Here is a 15,907-nt window from a genome sequence, read left to right as displayed (position 1 = left end):
GCAAATATGAGACTTCCGGTGGACGATCTCTTCAAAATAAGAGTACCTCTAGAGTATTGAAAAAAAGTTTAATTTGCACATTAAAACTACAAATTAAGCATTTAAACGATGCTATAAGACACACATTATGTTTCTCCTTATATATATCTATGCCAGGAGGTTCAAACGGACTTCCGCCGGTGAGCGGACCACTTCAAAGTAAGACGTGGCGTGGAGGTCCCTCGGTCTAATCATGTATGTATGACCGTCTGAGTGACGACTGCAGCATTCATGTAGCCTATTGTATTCAACAATGAATGAAAACCCTAGCCCAGGTTCTCAAACTTTTTCATGTCAAGGACCCTCAAATTGCTGTATATTTAACACACGGACAGACCTCCATTTGAAAACATATCCCACTCCCAGGGACCGCCCAGGCCCCCGTAACCATAACCATAACAGAGAGAGAGATATGAAGCAGGGACCCCTACTGCATATTGTATTGCATTGAAGACCCCTGCCTCAGGGCTTTTTGTGTGTGCATGTGTTTGAATTGAGTAGCAAAGTTGAATGAACGCTCCCAAAATGTCAGTAATTTTGATAAAACTTTTGATAAACAGTTGCATTAAAACCAGAAACAGCATTTAGAAAAGGTAAAGGAAAAAGCTTCTTCAGGGAATCCAACCAGAAAAAGTTTATAATGTGGTACGTGTCTGGAACTTTATATTACAACATTGATATTAAACTTATTTTGTGTTCATTCAAAGTTGAAGCTATTTATTTTAGTAAGAATGTCAACAGAACACCAATGTCAACATCTACTGAAAAGACGCACCACGTCCTAAAGAAAACAAATACAACTTATGCAAATAATGCGGAATGCGATGTATGATGATATATGATCACTTGACACAAGTGTGATTTTTGAGTGGTGCAACCACTCCTACAACCAGCAATGTCTGTGTCCGCCCGCCTGTGTGTCTGTGACGTTAATGAGCACGAGAATGAGTACCAATAGGGGCGCTGTTGTGCAATGTTGTGCCATGAAACAGAGAAACTGCTAATGAGAGAGAGAGTTGCACCACTCAGTTCACACAGGTGTGATTTGTATTATTAATGCAAGAACAATGGCTGCTATTTCCACATGCTAACTTTCCAGGAAGAGAAAGTGTGTAGTTAACTTTCTATAAACTTGGAATCCCCATCGATGATGTCATTGGTAGGCAGGGTTTCTGTCTACAGGCCTCCAATAAGACAGAGTTAGTAGACAGAAATTGTGTCATCTTATAATGAGCATTTGTGAAGATCAATTATAATACCGGTATATAAAAGATAAAGTTTAAGGATGCCGAAGGGAGTTCCAACCGCACCTCTAGCCTATGACAGGCCAGTCTGGTGCATCTCAGAAGCAAGACAGGTATTCAGGATTCAGTCTTAACCAATGAAATGACAGCATTTCTGTCGGACGATAATAATTAACCAATGTAATGACAGCATTCCCTTCAGCGCCTATAATGATTAGTCCTCCTGGATTCTTGCCCTCTTGTTATGACTTCCTGATTGGATGGTTAAATTGTAAGTGTCTGCTGATTGGCTTGTCGAGGCTTGTGCGTGCTGTGATTGGTCGGTTGAGGCGTCCGTATCTCTGAATCCGTGTGCAGTGATCTGATAGGACACAGAGGTCTCCCTCTGATTGGGCGTTTTGTAGAGGGACGCTCGTCTCTCTGACCCCACCCACTGTAGCATGAGCCTCAGCGTGGGGGCGTGGCCCCAGCTCTCTCCCAGGGCGGGGACAAGCTCTGACTGGGTCCCGCCGCCGCCGACCCTGGTGGTCATCTGATTGGTCATCACCACGGCGACGTGGTGGCTGGTCGCCATGGCAATGAGTTGCTGGGCGAGGGTGTTGAGAAGGCGTGTCCTCTGGGACATGTCATCGTGACGACGGAACGGTGATGCCACGCTGTCAATCACCAGGAGGCGTGGCTTCTGGAGGCTGGACAGGAAGTCAGGCAGCAGGTAGAGCTCCGCCAACAGGTCTGTGTAGTCATGGCAACGCACCTGGCAACAGTAACCAGGGAGAGGTCAACCCATTCATATAGTAAATATTTACATACGGTATGCTGTCTGCCAGGCATCGTGACAGTTTTTATATTGGATATTTTTAAAAGATTTTTAGGGTAGGTAGGGTAAGTGATATGTTGCTAACATAAGTGTTAAATAACTATATATTATGATAGTATTCAGTGCTGTTTATTCAATAAGAGAAGTCTCGATGTCTCTCCCGTTCTTTAGTAAACAGAAAATGGATTTTGAGGTTGGGACTTGGGATACCAATTGTATCCAGTCAGGAGAGAACTCATACCGGTTAGTTACAGGATAAACAAGTGGAATTGGAAGTGATGACACAAATAAATAAGCAAACAACGTTGGAACTGGAACAATCAAAGCAACTTTAAGCTACATTTTGGTTGCAAATTTGCAACCTACCTGAAAATGTATTTTCTGTAAATCAACGAGCTGTAGAGACAGGGAGACCCCAGTTACTAAACAAACACTTTAGCAAATCGCCTAATCATTATCATATAATATTCTCACATATAATGTCTACAGATTGGACAAAATATATTAAAAAAATGTAAACACTCCCCATTCACACAATGTTTCCACCAGAGAGTGATGATGGATATCAAACTGATAATGAGGGGCACTAAATGTAATAATGAATTGCATTTTTATAGCGCTTTTCCAAGTGCTCAAAGCGCTTTACAATGGTTCATTCATTCATACATTGGGAGGTGAAGCGGCAAACAGTCGACGCCAGCGTCCTCACTTCCCACATTCACGGACCAAAAAACGGACCAATCCTGCAAACTTTGGAAGGCAATCTTAGCCAATCAGGATGGAATATGCGCAATCGGACAGAGCCGTGTTGATCACATGACTATAGAGATAGTGTGTAACGATTTGCGTGATGTATGGATAAAATCTGTAGGAGTAATATAAGAAAATGTGTTTTGCAAAAATGTGCTATGTACTGTACTATGTGCTATAGTCGGGCCGTTCTGGTGGTTCGAGGAGTGTGTATGCACAGTTTGGCAGCCACCGGGCCAATGCTGCCGCAGATTAGCTGGTCGCGGACAGACAGACGGACGGATGGACGGACGCAAAATATACTCTCCCCATGCCTTCAGCCTGGTGGTGGAGACAATAAACCATTGATAATTGATATTTTTTCACAAAACCAACCAACATACTTTCACTTTGACTTAATCGTGTCAAAAAGTCATCCTTCACTTTCTTTCCCCTTTTAAAAAATATAATGTAGACGGCTACCACAAAGACGTTGGAGAGGATGGTTTCCACAGTGAAGTCCCGGAGGGCGTCGGTTTGTTGCTGGTCTTCAGCTAATCGGCTGAGGTGTTGCACGGCAGCCTCCGCCAGCTCTGCTAATCTGTGAACCATGAAACTGCCCTCAGTGTCAACAAACACCGCCTGACCTCCCAGACCTCCAAAACACTCTGGTACCTGTACATCCACACACACCTGCAGGCTGACAGGAGAGGAGAGGAAATAATGAATACATATTAATTTGGTGATAAAAGGAAAAGTGAAGGAAAGAAGTAAAGAACACATCAGCACTTCCGCAACATATAGCATACCGACGATAAAAACATAATAAATCGCTTGGGCTTATTTCCATTGTGGTCCTTGTGACAAGGACAGGACAGGCGAGCGCACATGCAAAAAACAAACTCTCTCTCACACACACACACACACACACACACACACACACACACACACACACACAGAGACAAAGAGCGAGTTGACCGAAATGATGCCATCTTATAATGAGCATTAGTGAGGACTGAGGATGATAAGGTTGAAAATTGGTACGGTATATAAAATGTAATCTATACCAGAGTTGGGTTTTCCCCACTCCCGGGGGTCCACAGATCTCGGTGGTCTTGCCGACAGGAAGGCCCCCTCCCAGCGCTGCGTCCAGCTGGGAGCAGAAGGTCAGGATGCTCCCTAAGGCCTCCTCCTGCTCCAATAGGTCCAACGCCGTCACCTGACCGCCTGCTGCACCTCCCGCCCCATCAGCACCTCCTACTCTGCTCCTCACTGTCTGTAGCACCTCCACAGCCTCCTCCGGAGACACACCCGCCTCTACAACAACAACATTTCACTGTCTGTAGCACCTCCACAGCCTCCTCCGGAGACACACCCGCCTCTACAACAACAACATTTCACTGTCTGTAGCACCTCCACAGCCTCCTCCGGAGACACACCCGCCTCTACAACAACAACATTTATGATTGCATGACAACCACAGTATATCCCATTAAGACGTAATAAATAATAAGTAGATTAGTAATAAGTAGAGTAATATTATTTTCAAATGAGTAATGGCTCCAGAGTAGCATTACTTTGTTTTGTAACAAAGCCCAACAACACAGCTTATTATTATGTTTACCTTCACTTAACTGTAGGGATTTAAAGATGGTAACTGCTGGTTTAATAAAGGTGTTATTTTTACCTTTACTGTAGAAGTTTGATAAAGGTGATATATTTGTACCTTTACTTAACTGTAGAGGTTTGATGTGCAGCAGATCAGCAGCAGATTGGAAGCCTGCCTTCAGTAGTTTGACTTTAACAGGAGGAGACAGAGGCAGGCTGGACACTGGAGTCTGCATGTCACCTCCTGTAAATCAAATGGTGGTCTACTATCTGTATTAGAATCAGATTGGTTGGATTAAGCCTGAACAGAAAGAAAAAAATAACAAAGAAAAAAATAACCGTGGTGGTTTGAAATGTGATGCTATATGTGAACCAAAAGATGTAGTGTAGAGTCTGTAGACATTCATGCAGAAAAGCAACTATATATGTTCTTTCCAAAAATGCACTTACTGTTGCTACTACTATAGTACTATCTCCAACTTTAATATTTTAACAAAACATTTAACCTAATCAAGTAAGGCCAAAATAATTACCCCATGTCTTCTGAGTGTAGAAAGTAGAAACTTTGATACATAATAAGACAGGGTAATTATTGACATATATATTGTTGACATAGACTGTATGTTGATCGCCTCACATCAGTTTCCCTTTAACGTTTATACTCCGTCGCATGCCGAAAATGGCAGACAAGCTCACTGAACTTGTAGATCTGTAGATAACCTTTGCCTTAGTTTAATAATGGAATGTGTTTGTTAGAAATATAAGGTTCATCTATGTTTATGTACAGTACCTGTTGTAGTGTTGTTTAACAAGCCGCCTGCTCCAGTCTGAGTCTGTAGTCACACAACACACTCACTCTCACGTCACATGTCACAATAAAAGTCTGGGGAACAGAGGCTAATTTAGTTTAGTTTCAATCCTTTTGTTTCATGAATTCTATTTTGAAGGCCGAAAGTTGTATCCGTCTAGGCGTCTACGTCATTAACATGCGACAGGAGTTCCCCACGTTTTCCAACATCGGAGTAAAACACTAACATCAGAAGGTAAAATTAATGTTAGTTTGTATATTTCATGTTTTATTCACAGTTTATCTGCATATATCATGTTAACAACATTAATACACTAACATCAGAAGGTAAAAGTACTGTACTGAACCGTTATAAACTAGTCGTTTTTAACGTGTAGACTAGAGGTTTGTTTACAAATCCGCATGTATACTGCAGTAGTGTTTTTGCACACGTGTGTGTGTGTGTGTGTGTGTGTGTGTGTGTGTGTATTGTATTGTATTGAGGGTTTAATACATGTCTGAAGATACACATGAACATGACTCGTTCGGTCAAGCCTAAGCTATAATAATAATATCTGGGATTTATATAGCGCTTTACATGTGTTAGGGCCAGGGGGGGGAACAAGAAAAAAGGACAACTTTATCTGAAAAAAACAAAAGAATAAAACAGTGCATATAACAAGTTTTTAAAAACACATCAGCTTGGGAATGCGATTGTGAACAGGTGGGTCCCTCTGATAGCAAGTCAGAGTCCTTGTTAGCAAAATCAAACAGTTTTTATACACCTTGTGTCCCGAAGTGGCAAAATGCAGACATGGATAAAGCCCTGGCTACATGACTGATCCCCAGTGGCAGGTCCCCCTTCTTATATATAGGATAGGCCCCTCCCACTGGACCATACCAACCCTAATTGATTCCACAATTATAACAGCCCCATGTCCAGAGACAATACTTTAACACTTGTATAATTCACATTTAAATCATTACACATTATCCACAATTCACATAACCCACATATTTATAATCGGAGTTCTCTCTCTCTCTCTCTCTCTCTCTCTCTCTCTCTCTCTCTCTATATATATATATATATATATATACACACACACACACACACACACACACAAAACACTGATGGCATGTCCCCTACCCAAACCCACAGTTGGTAGGTGCAGCTCCCTACAATGTAGCCACCAATCAGTAATAAAGCAAGCACCACACAATATACAAAAGTCAAAATCACAAATATCACTGCAACACAAATAATACCTCAAACTTTAACCCCGTGTTGAATTCAGTCTCAGTGGCAGGCTGAACTGCCACAGCTTGACTAGCTTCACTAAAACCATCTTTCCAATTACACGTATTAAACATCCCGGTTTAAGTTCTAAACGAACACCACTGAGCCGAGTCCTAATCCTAACCTCTGGATAACAGTCCTTTCCTTTAGTAGTATAATATAATATAGAGCTTTACTTTTTAATAAACAAACAACTGAAACCATTTATGATGTAGATTGACTATACAATTTACAATTGTGGCATTTAGCATAAGCTCTTAATCCAGAGCAATGGAACACATGGAATACATCAAAATCAAATACATAAAAAACTAGAACTGCACTCTGTCGAGTGCATACTTGCTTGTTGCACACTAGTAGGCCATGTGGCCTACTAGTGCGCAAGCAGAGCGCGCAAGTACTTTCGACCGCTACAAACTGTAAAATCTCAGTAATGACTACTTGTGCCTGATAAGGCAGTGGTGCCAGAATGAAACAATGGTAATTGTTTTTATACACTTCAGAAACATTGTGTAATGAATACGTAAGTGACGTATATGTCAATCAGTGCCTCCCAAGACTAAAACATATCGTCATTACGTCACCATCGAAAACCAATTACACTCTGGAATTGGGTCCTTTAGTTTAATCCACATATTTCTTACGTCATCATTGAGAGCTATACATATATACTATGTATGTAATTTGTAAGTTGATTAGCGGTATACTGTGGTTACTTTGCGCCGTACGCAGTCCCAGCCAACCCGCCACTTTTGATGCGTATGCACCGTCCCAGCAAACTGTGCCTGATACGGCAGTGGTGCCAGATTACTTACATGTATACACAGGAGCATTACCTTTAATCCTCCCAACACTAAAACATATCGTCATTACGTCACCATCGAAAACCAATTACACTCTGGGTCCTTTAATCCACATATTTCTTACGTCATCATTGAGAGCTAGTTATACATATACACACCATGTAATCTGGTCCCAGCAAATCAGGCACAATTTGCTGGGACGGTGCATACGCATCAAAAGTGGCGGGTTGGCTGGGACGGTGCATACGTTACGAGCCGGGCGAAACTATTACTTGCTCGCTCTGCTAGCGCAAGTAAATAGTCATCAAGATTCAAGAATCAAGTAAGCTAAGAACCTAACATCCATCTAACAGTGGAATATCTATATAATGAAACTAATGCCTATACACTATAGAGTGCTATGTCTACATAAAATGCTATATAAATGGCATATTGTCATTGTTTAGTGATATGTAGAGCTCTGTGGGACTTCAGTCAACTTAGTAACATTATTAGTAAATGTCTTGTATCTGGTTGTTTGTTTTTTAGACAAATGGAGAGAATGAAAGATGAGAGCAGAGAGGAGGAGGAGGAGGAGGAGTTAAAAGACAAAGAGGTTTCTGAAGACCATGATGATGAAGATGGTAGGGCTTCCTTCATCTATCCATTACTTTATTAACACGTTAATTTAAATTGGTTTTCCCATGCTTGATTAATTTGATTAACTCTTGCACCCCTAGATGATGATGATGATGATAATGAAGAGCTGAATGAGGAGGGTGATGGTGATGGAGAAGAAGACGACGCCCCCCAGTGTCAGGGAGCCCAGTTGCAGGCTGCCGATCCATCCACAGAACGGCTGAAGAAGAAGAAAAGCGATGCTGCTGCTTCCTGTCCAAGCAGGAAGTGCGTTCCAGGCATTGTGTACTTGGGTTACATCCCGCCAAGAATCCGCCCCCGACACGTACGAAACCTGCTGGCGTCCCACGGAGAGATAGGACGCATTTTCCTCCAACCTGAAGGTACTCTCACGTCATAACATTACAGGTTCAAAGTGGGTGCAGGGACACAAGTCCAGGCGTGCCACAGAATGCGATTGACACAAAATGTCTTCCCCAAAGATAGCAGATCTTCAAGCTCACAACGCGCCATGAGCTCGTAGATCTGCTGTTTTTGGTGAATGTTTCCGCCCAGTATAGGCATGCCTCATCTATGAGCTTGTAGATCTGCGACACAACACGCAAGTACAATACAGTATCTAAATCATGTGTAACTCCAACCCAACCCCTAAACCTAACCTTAAACCATTCTGGGCGGGAACCCCTTTTGGTGTTTGAAGCATTATGTTATACTTTAGCTATTGAAAAATAACAGATCTACAAGCTCATAAGGCGGCACCGAGTGCCGCTACGATCTGCTATTTTTTTAAATGTGGTGCAAATCTTTGCATATATATTCTTTCAGAACAAATGTTTTTAACTCAAATTGTTGCTTCTGGGGGGGTCCCTGGAACAACATATTTTTTTTGTCAGCAGCCAATTACATATACATTTTGGGGTTGCTTGACATGAAATAGTTTGAGAACCACTGACATAGAAACATAGGTCTTTCAGAAAACTATCAGAATTTAGAAGACATTTGTAGACAATTTAGAAGACAATCTGTTCTCGGGTCTAAATGGGTTAATGTCTAATCTTAACCCCTCAACCTAACCTCTAAAAATCTAATCCTAACCCTTAAACCTACCCTCAGCCCTAACCACACCAAAGGGTCAAGACTGTTTTAGTGTTGTCCCTGCGGTGTGATATGTCTTGTTGCACGTTGACCCACGTTGACCCTAGTCATTCAACGCATGGAATTCAATGGCCCAAACCACACCAAGGGTTCAAGACGGTTTTAGTGTTAACTCCTTGCAACCGTTTGGACCCAAGGAGTTGCATGGTGACCCTTTGGTGTGGTTAGGGATTAAGTCTAATCCTCTAAACCGCTAAAAGAGCTAAATCCAACCATGTCCTCTCTTCTACTATACTTGTGGGCACACTTCACCCTCACCCACACACCCCCAGATCATGTGGTGAGAAGGAGGAAGAGGAAGGCGGGGCAGGGGGGGAAAGGCTTCACAGAGGGATGGGTGGAGTTCCGGGACAAACGGGTGGCCAAACTGGTGGCGACTTCTCTCAACAACACACCCATTGGTGCTAAGAGGAATTCCAACTTCCCCGGTCTGTGGTCTATAAAGGTACGTTTGTCTGGCTGGCCCGTGGTGTATAAAGGCGTCTGTCTATCTGTCCTGTGGTGTGTGAAGATACCCGTCTGGCTGACCTGTGGTGTACCTGTTTATATGCTTCTCTCAACAAATTGTTTACCATTAGAACCACCAGAACCATCTGTGAAGGAAGAGTTCTGTTACGTCATACTAAAATAGTGATGTAACTAGGTGTTCAATGTAATCCCGCGACCCACAGGTGGTCATACAAATGGGTCCCAGAATACATTCTAATCTATATGCACTACTTCTTGAAAGTAAAAGAAATCTGACCAGTCTGAAGCGAGTGGTGCAACAGCACCCCCTATTGGTACTCTAAACATAGTCACATTTGGTACTCTAAACATAGTCCCATAGGGACAAAGCTGTTCCTTGGAGTGGTTGCACCACTCAAAAAAAACATACAAAGTAAGATAGAAAGTTCATGATATGGAAAGGATCATTTCCACTTTGCAGAAGCAGAGATGAAGAGGAACTAAAGAACAACAGAACAATTGGTTCGGAAATATTAGTTTAAGAACAGTAGATGTTTGTGATGTTTTTGCTCTGGTGCTTTCTTTTTACAAAGTGGGATTCCCTTCGATTGATTTATGCTTCTGTCGCACCAAATATACCGATCTGAAAACAACGTGTGGTGTGTTGTGTTGGCTCGCTGTGGTGTGCGGCTCGTTGAATGCAGTCAAACAGAGAGAGACGGCAGACACTCTGGAGAGAAAGAAATTAATTCCACAAGCGGATTCATGTTGATTTTGTGTGGGAATGTCACGCTTTTAACGTAGCAGGATAAAGTTTTGCGTGTCCTGTGGACGGACGCCATGGTCGTTAGTTTAATGCGTCCTTTATTTAAAACTGTGTCACAGACGCAAGATACAGGCCTAGTACCATCACTGTTATTTATTTTTCTTTAATAAAACTTCATAAAAGACACTTCACATCACATGCATTGTGAGTTTGTAGATTAGATATTTGAGCGAAGCAATTTAAGGGTATATTGTGAGTTCTGGGCGCAGTTCTTTTTACACTCCTCACTGCACTCGGGGAGAAGCTGTTCAGCATCCTGCTGGTTTTGGCCTTCTCCTGTACCTCTTCCTTGAGGACAGAACACAAACAGGCAATGGGAAGGGTGATGAGGTTCCTTATGATTCTTATGGAAGGGTGATGAGGTTCCTCATGATTCTTATGGAAGGGTGATGGGGTTCCTTATTCTTATGGAAGGGTGGTGCGGTTCCTTTATTCCTTATGATTCTTATGGAAGGTTGATGGGGTTCCTTATGATTCTCATGGAAGGTTGATGGGGTTCCTTATTATTCTCATGGAAGGGTGATGGGGTTCCTTATTATTCGCATGGAAGGGTGATGGGGTTCCTTATTATTCTTATGGAAGGGTGATGGGGTTCCTTATTATTCTTATGGAAGGGTGATGGGGTTCCTTATGATTCTTATGGAAGGGTGATGGGGTTCCTTATGATTCTTATGGAAGGGTGATGGGGTTCCTTATGATTCTTATGGAAGGGTGATGGGGTTCCTTATGATTCTTATGGAAGGGTGATGGGGTTCCTTATGATTCTTATGGAAGGGTGGTGGAGTTCCTCATGATTGTGTGTGTGTGTGTGCCTGATTTTTTGCTTGCTTAGTTGCACACCGGCGCCTTATGCGGCGTGTTGTGGGCTTGTAGATCGTCTATATTCCGGCTGTAGTCGTATGGTTAATAATGGCAATTTAAAAAGAAAAGGCAGTCATGAAATCAATGTCTTAAAATGTTGATGTCCACAAGTATAGTAATATAAACGTGTGCGTAGTATCTCCACAGGTTCCATTGGACTCACCTCAGTGAGCGTCTAGCATACGAGCAGACAGTGTTGCAGCAGAGACTAAGGACTGAAGTGTCTCAGGCCAAGAGAGAAACCAACTTCTACCTCAGCTCTGTGGAGAAAAGCCACAACATGGACAAACAGCACAGAAAAGGACGGCAGGTAAGAGATTAAGACTTGACTGAGGACCTGATTCTACAAATGTTTACTAAATCATGACAGTTTTCTGAAAAACCTGTCTATCTATGTCTGTGGTTCTCAAACTATTTCATGTCAAGGACCCCAATTTGGCCGCCGATCCCCATCTGAAAATATGTTCAACATTTTTTAACCTTCCTTGGCTCTTTATCAGAGCCAGTGTCGCAAATGTGAGCCATCCTGCTTTTCAAAGGAAAGTGGGCGAAGGATCATTTACTTACTGTACATAGGAGCCACGACCTTGAAACCAGTATCAAACTGACAACCAATCTGAGGTCTTTTAAACGGCAGACAAAGGCATGTCTATTAGAAAAGGTTCCCCTATAGAAGGTTATTAGTCTTGGATAGATAAGGGAGCACTTTTTATGTTTTATGTATGTACTGTATGTTACTGACATGTGTTTTGTATTGTTATGTATTTTTAAACTAATTCATCTGTTAACTGTGAGAGAAGCTCAATGGAAATTAGCCCCAGGACTTTCTTGTGTAATCCTCGAAATGCAGTAGCTGTGTGGTTTTATTGCTTTTCAAATAGATCAAATCAAAACGATGATACAGGACAGATAATGTGTATAATCTACCATATATTTTTATCTATAGGTTCAGGACAAACAGTGGCAGTTTTCTCAGCGCCAGACCGAGGATGAGATCCAGAACAAGAAGAAGAAGAACCAACATCCTGCAGTTTCCCAGAGTTCCCTGCGGGAGAAGAGCCACCGCCACGAGACCAAGAGTCAGTCCAACACGTCACTGCTGGCCAAGATATTCAACAGCAGCCAGTGACCCCTAGGCAACACACTCTTACTCTCAAGACGTCAAGCAGGTCACAGATTTGACTGTACGTCAAAGCCTTGATGTCAGGGGGTACCCACGACTGACCTCCATCGTTTGTTTAGCAGAGCTGTCGTGCTTTTACGTCTTGGGTTTGAGAGCGCCACTTCCACATTCCAGGAATGCAGAAGTGAATGTTTGCCATTTGGTCACACCCTGTCCCATGAAGTCGTCATAGTACTATTTGGGAGTGATAATGTTGCCATAGGACTTTCTGATGTTGTTGACAGACCATCTGACTTTATATAATGTGTTTTTTTCCCTCTGCATTTAACCCATCCTAACTATTGGGAGCATTGAGTGCTATTAATACAGCACCCTGCAGGTAGGGGTCTTGCTTAGAGACACTTTGACACATAGTAGAAATGGAAGATCTACAAGCTCATAATGTGTCGCATTGCAGTGCCTCGTGAGCTTGTAGATTTGCTCCATACCTATTTTAGGCCATTTCACAATAGAGGGCTGCAGCCAGAGACTGACTATTTAGGGTTCTTGACATGGAAATGTTTGAGAACAGCTGATATAAGGCATGAAGCTGCTTTGTGTGTATGTAATTATTACTAATAAAGTTTATTATTGTAGCATATGTCCGTACACAGACATGTGTTCATGGCAAAGACTTGACAAATGTTCTTGTTTTTCTCCAGGTTTTCTATGTCAAAATGAGCTTGTAGATTGGCTAATTCCACTATTAATGTTAACTTTGTTTTTTAAGTGTTTTATGTGCCATTTAATTTGTCATATCTGCCCTATGCAACCTTTTTTAAGAAGGCAAAGTAGAAAAGCGATTTGTATTCATAATGATACAATAAGCCCTACAACAGCCCTAGTATAGTCCTTGTTAATGTGTATGTACACTGACCAGTGGTGGGAAAAGTACTCGCATGTTTTAATGAAGTAAAAGTATCAATACTGCAATATAGAAATACTCTCTAAGTAAGAAAGTCTGGAATTCAACAGTACAAAAGTATTGCCATCAAAGTAAGTTTTCAAATGTATGAAAAACTTTTGAAAATAGCAGATCTTATCATCTACAACATGCTCACAATACGTTGCAGTACAATCAATTGTGAGCATGTAGATCGCTATTTTCAAATGGCCTAAATGTGTATAGGGCTTTTCAAATAAACGCAATGGAGTAAATGTACAATATTTGCATCCGAGATGTAATAGAGTAGATGTAAAAGTACGGAAACTGGAATTACTCAAGTAAAGTACAAATGCCTAAAAACTGTACTTAATTACAGTAGGCTACTTAAGTAAATGTACGTACTGGTATATGTAATTAATTGCTTTCCACCACTGTCCAGTGTGTCCACTACTCATTCATGCACCCTGACTACCATGTTGACCATTAACCATTCACACATTTACAGTACACTGGTTAAAAGCAAAGCTGCATTCTGGATATTCTCTGAACAGGTCACAGAAAGGACACTTTTTCTTATTTAGGACAGGGTCTCTTCCTTCAGTTCTCGCGGAATAATTTCATAGCTGCAGTCCCCTCCCACCTCTGATCTCAGCCCTCTTAAGAAATTAGTTTTCTTGGCCTCAGCCTCACTATATTGTGAACATGAAGTTTGACGATGTGCTGATGGAACTGGATGGCTTTGGGCCGTTCCAGCTGAGGACAGTTCTTCTGTTAGTCATTCCTCGTGTCACTTTGCCCTTTCACTTTTTACTAAATAATTTCATAGCGGTGGTGCCTTCTCACCGCTGTGATCTCAGCCCTCTCGACGATGGAGATGTCTTCAGGTAAGGTTCTCGAACTTTATTCTATTTTATAAATAGCAGATCTACAAGCTCACAATTGAGCTTGTTGACCTATTTTTATTTTAAATTACAAAAGCCTGCAGAGCAGCTATTTTCTTTAGGGTAAATCATCTTGAAATGGGGTCCCAGCCAGGCACAAAATCTTTTCAGAATGGAGATCCGTTGGACCTCTCAATTTTGGGGTTGTTGACATGAACATATTTGAGAACCCGCACTGTCTTTAGGAATCTGACGCTGGAACAGAGGATCAAGGTTGGCATTCCAGTGCAGGACGATGGGATTCCCAGTTCATGTCAGATGTTTGCAGAGGCTCAGTATCATCTGCTGCTCAATGCCTCCAACGTCACTGATCTGCCCACCATGGACTGTCTGCACGGATGGATGTACGACAACTCCACTTTCAAGTCCACTCTGGCAACAGAGGTACTTTTTCATGCATTCATAAATGTATCCTTAATGCTTCCCTCTTACCATTGTGGGTGCATGAAACACAACGTTTTGGGTTGGAATTATGCCTGATTTATAGTTGCTCGCTGGCCTGGGATAGGGTAGCCTACCAAATCAAATAGCCGATCGACAAGATGACCAACGCATCACACTGTCAGCTTGTAGATCTGTGTGTGTGTGTGTGTGTGTGTGTGTGTGTGTGTGTGTGTGTGTGTGTGTGTGTGTGTGTGTGTGCGCGTGCGCCTCCACAGTGGGATCTGGTGTGTGACAGGAAGAGCATGACCAAAGCCACAGCAACTATCTTCTTCATGGGCGTCATGTTTGGAGCAGTGACACTTGGCTGGCTCAGTGACAGGTGCTCATAGAAAAAAAGGAGCAACATTATTTTCCTAACTAACTTCTGTTATTTGATATTTGGCTGGCTCAGTGACAGCTGGTATAGAAAATACCATAGGGGGAAAAAAAAGAACACACACTCCCTGGATGCTAATTCCAAACATCTGCCTCAAAGTTTCCAGAACAGCCTGTTAATTATAGTGCCACCATGAGGCCTATTTTTTGATATTACTCTTAGAGATTTTATCCATATATCATGCAAATCGGTACATATATCGCTATAGTGTGTTCCGATTTCCTATAGGATATTCCATCCCGATTGGCTAAGATTGCCTTCCAAAGTTTGCAGGATTGGTCCGTTTTGAACAAAATGACTCAAATCATGAATGCAATGCAATTGCTGTGAAACTACACGCATACCGTATTCCCACTAGACTTTGGAAGAAATGTCATGTGACATTTTCAAATCACCCATTTTCACTATTTCTGGAAATTCTTAAAGTGAATGTACTTAAATGTGTCTTATATGTGGTTTATAGCTTGTGACAAAAGAATAATAACTATTGGATCCCTTGGAACACATATCCATTACCTTACGGTTGTTGACATAACTGTCAGCGACTTTGTATGCAAAATAATAAAGATATTTACAGATGGACAGAAATATATTTACTCCATATATTTCGTTTTGTGACAGGTATGGCAGGAGGAGAATGCTGCTGCTCTCCTACTTGGTTGCCATCTTGTTTGGGTGTGGAAGTGCTTTCTCGTCTTCTTTTGCCATGTTTGCTGTCATGAGATTCTTTACTGGACTTGGACTTTCTGGGATCAGCATCATCTCCATAGTCCTCTGTGAGCTTGATGTTTAAATGTACTCATGTTTAAACGATCTAAAGGATTAAATGGTAAATGGTGCATTTATATTAGAGATGTCCCGATACTG

At 41.9% G+C, this 15,907-nt stretch overlaps 2 protein-coding genes across 3 annotated transcripts; one reads left to right on the top strand and one right to left on the bottom strand.

The window, feature by feature from the left end:
* Nucleotides 1–54: 54 nt before the first annotated feature.
* On the bottom strand, nt 55–5,268 carry rad51c (RAD51 paralog C). The gene is made up of 5 exons (XM_080778391.1): nt 5,228–5,268; nt 4,556–4,738; nt 3,897–4,146; nt 3,313–3,529; nt 55–2,037 (listed from the first exon to the last, which is right to left on the bottom strand). Exons 2-5 carry the CDS (start codon nt 4,671–4,673, stop codon nt 1,498–1,500), a joined length of 1,125 nt encoding a protein of 374 aa, XP_080634517.1. The 5' UTR covers nt 4,674–4,738; nt 5,228–5,268; the 3' UTR covers nt 55–1,497.
* A 146-nt stretch (nt 5,269–5,414) lies between these two features.
* abt1 (activator of basal transcription 1) lies at nt 5,415–13,012 on the top strand. 2 transcript variants are annotated; one of them, XM_080778053.1, is made up of 6 exons: nt 5,415–5,480; nt 7,853–7,947; nt 8,044–8,325; nt 9,370–9,542; nt 11,368–11,541; nt 12,178–13,012. In XM_080778053.1, exons 2-6 carry the CDS (start codon nt 7,857–7,859, stop codon nt 12,358–12,360), a joined length of 903 nt encoding a protein of 300 aa, XP_080634179.1. In that variant the 5' UTR covers nt 5,415–5,480; nt 7,853–7,856; the 3' UTR covers nt 12,361–13,012. The 2 variants fall into 2 exon arrangements, with proteins under 2 accessions (XP_080634179.1, XP_080634180.1); XM_080778054.1 differs by having other exon boundaries at nt 5,443–5,491.
* Nucleotides 13,013–15,907: the final 2,895 nt, after the last annotated feature.

The sequence above is a fragment of the Protomyctophum bolini genome, assembly GCF_963924005.1.
Source record: "Protomyctophum bolini genome assembly, chromosome: 12".
Classification (NCBI taxonomy): Eukaryota; Metazoa; Chordata; class Actinopteri; order Myctophiformes; family Myctophidae; genus Protomyctophum; species Protomyctophum bolini.
The sequence above is the reverse complement of the archived record's forward strand: the minus strand, read 5'-3'. Positions and strand labels throughout refer to the sequence as shown.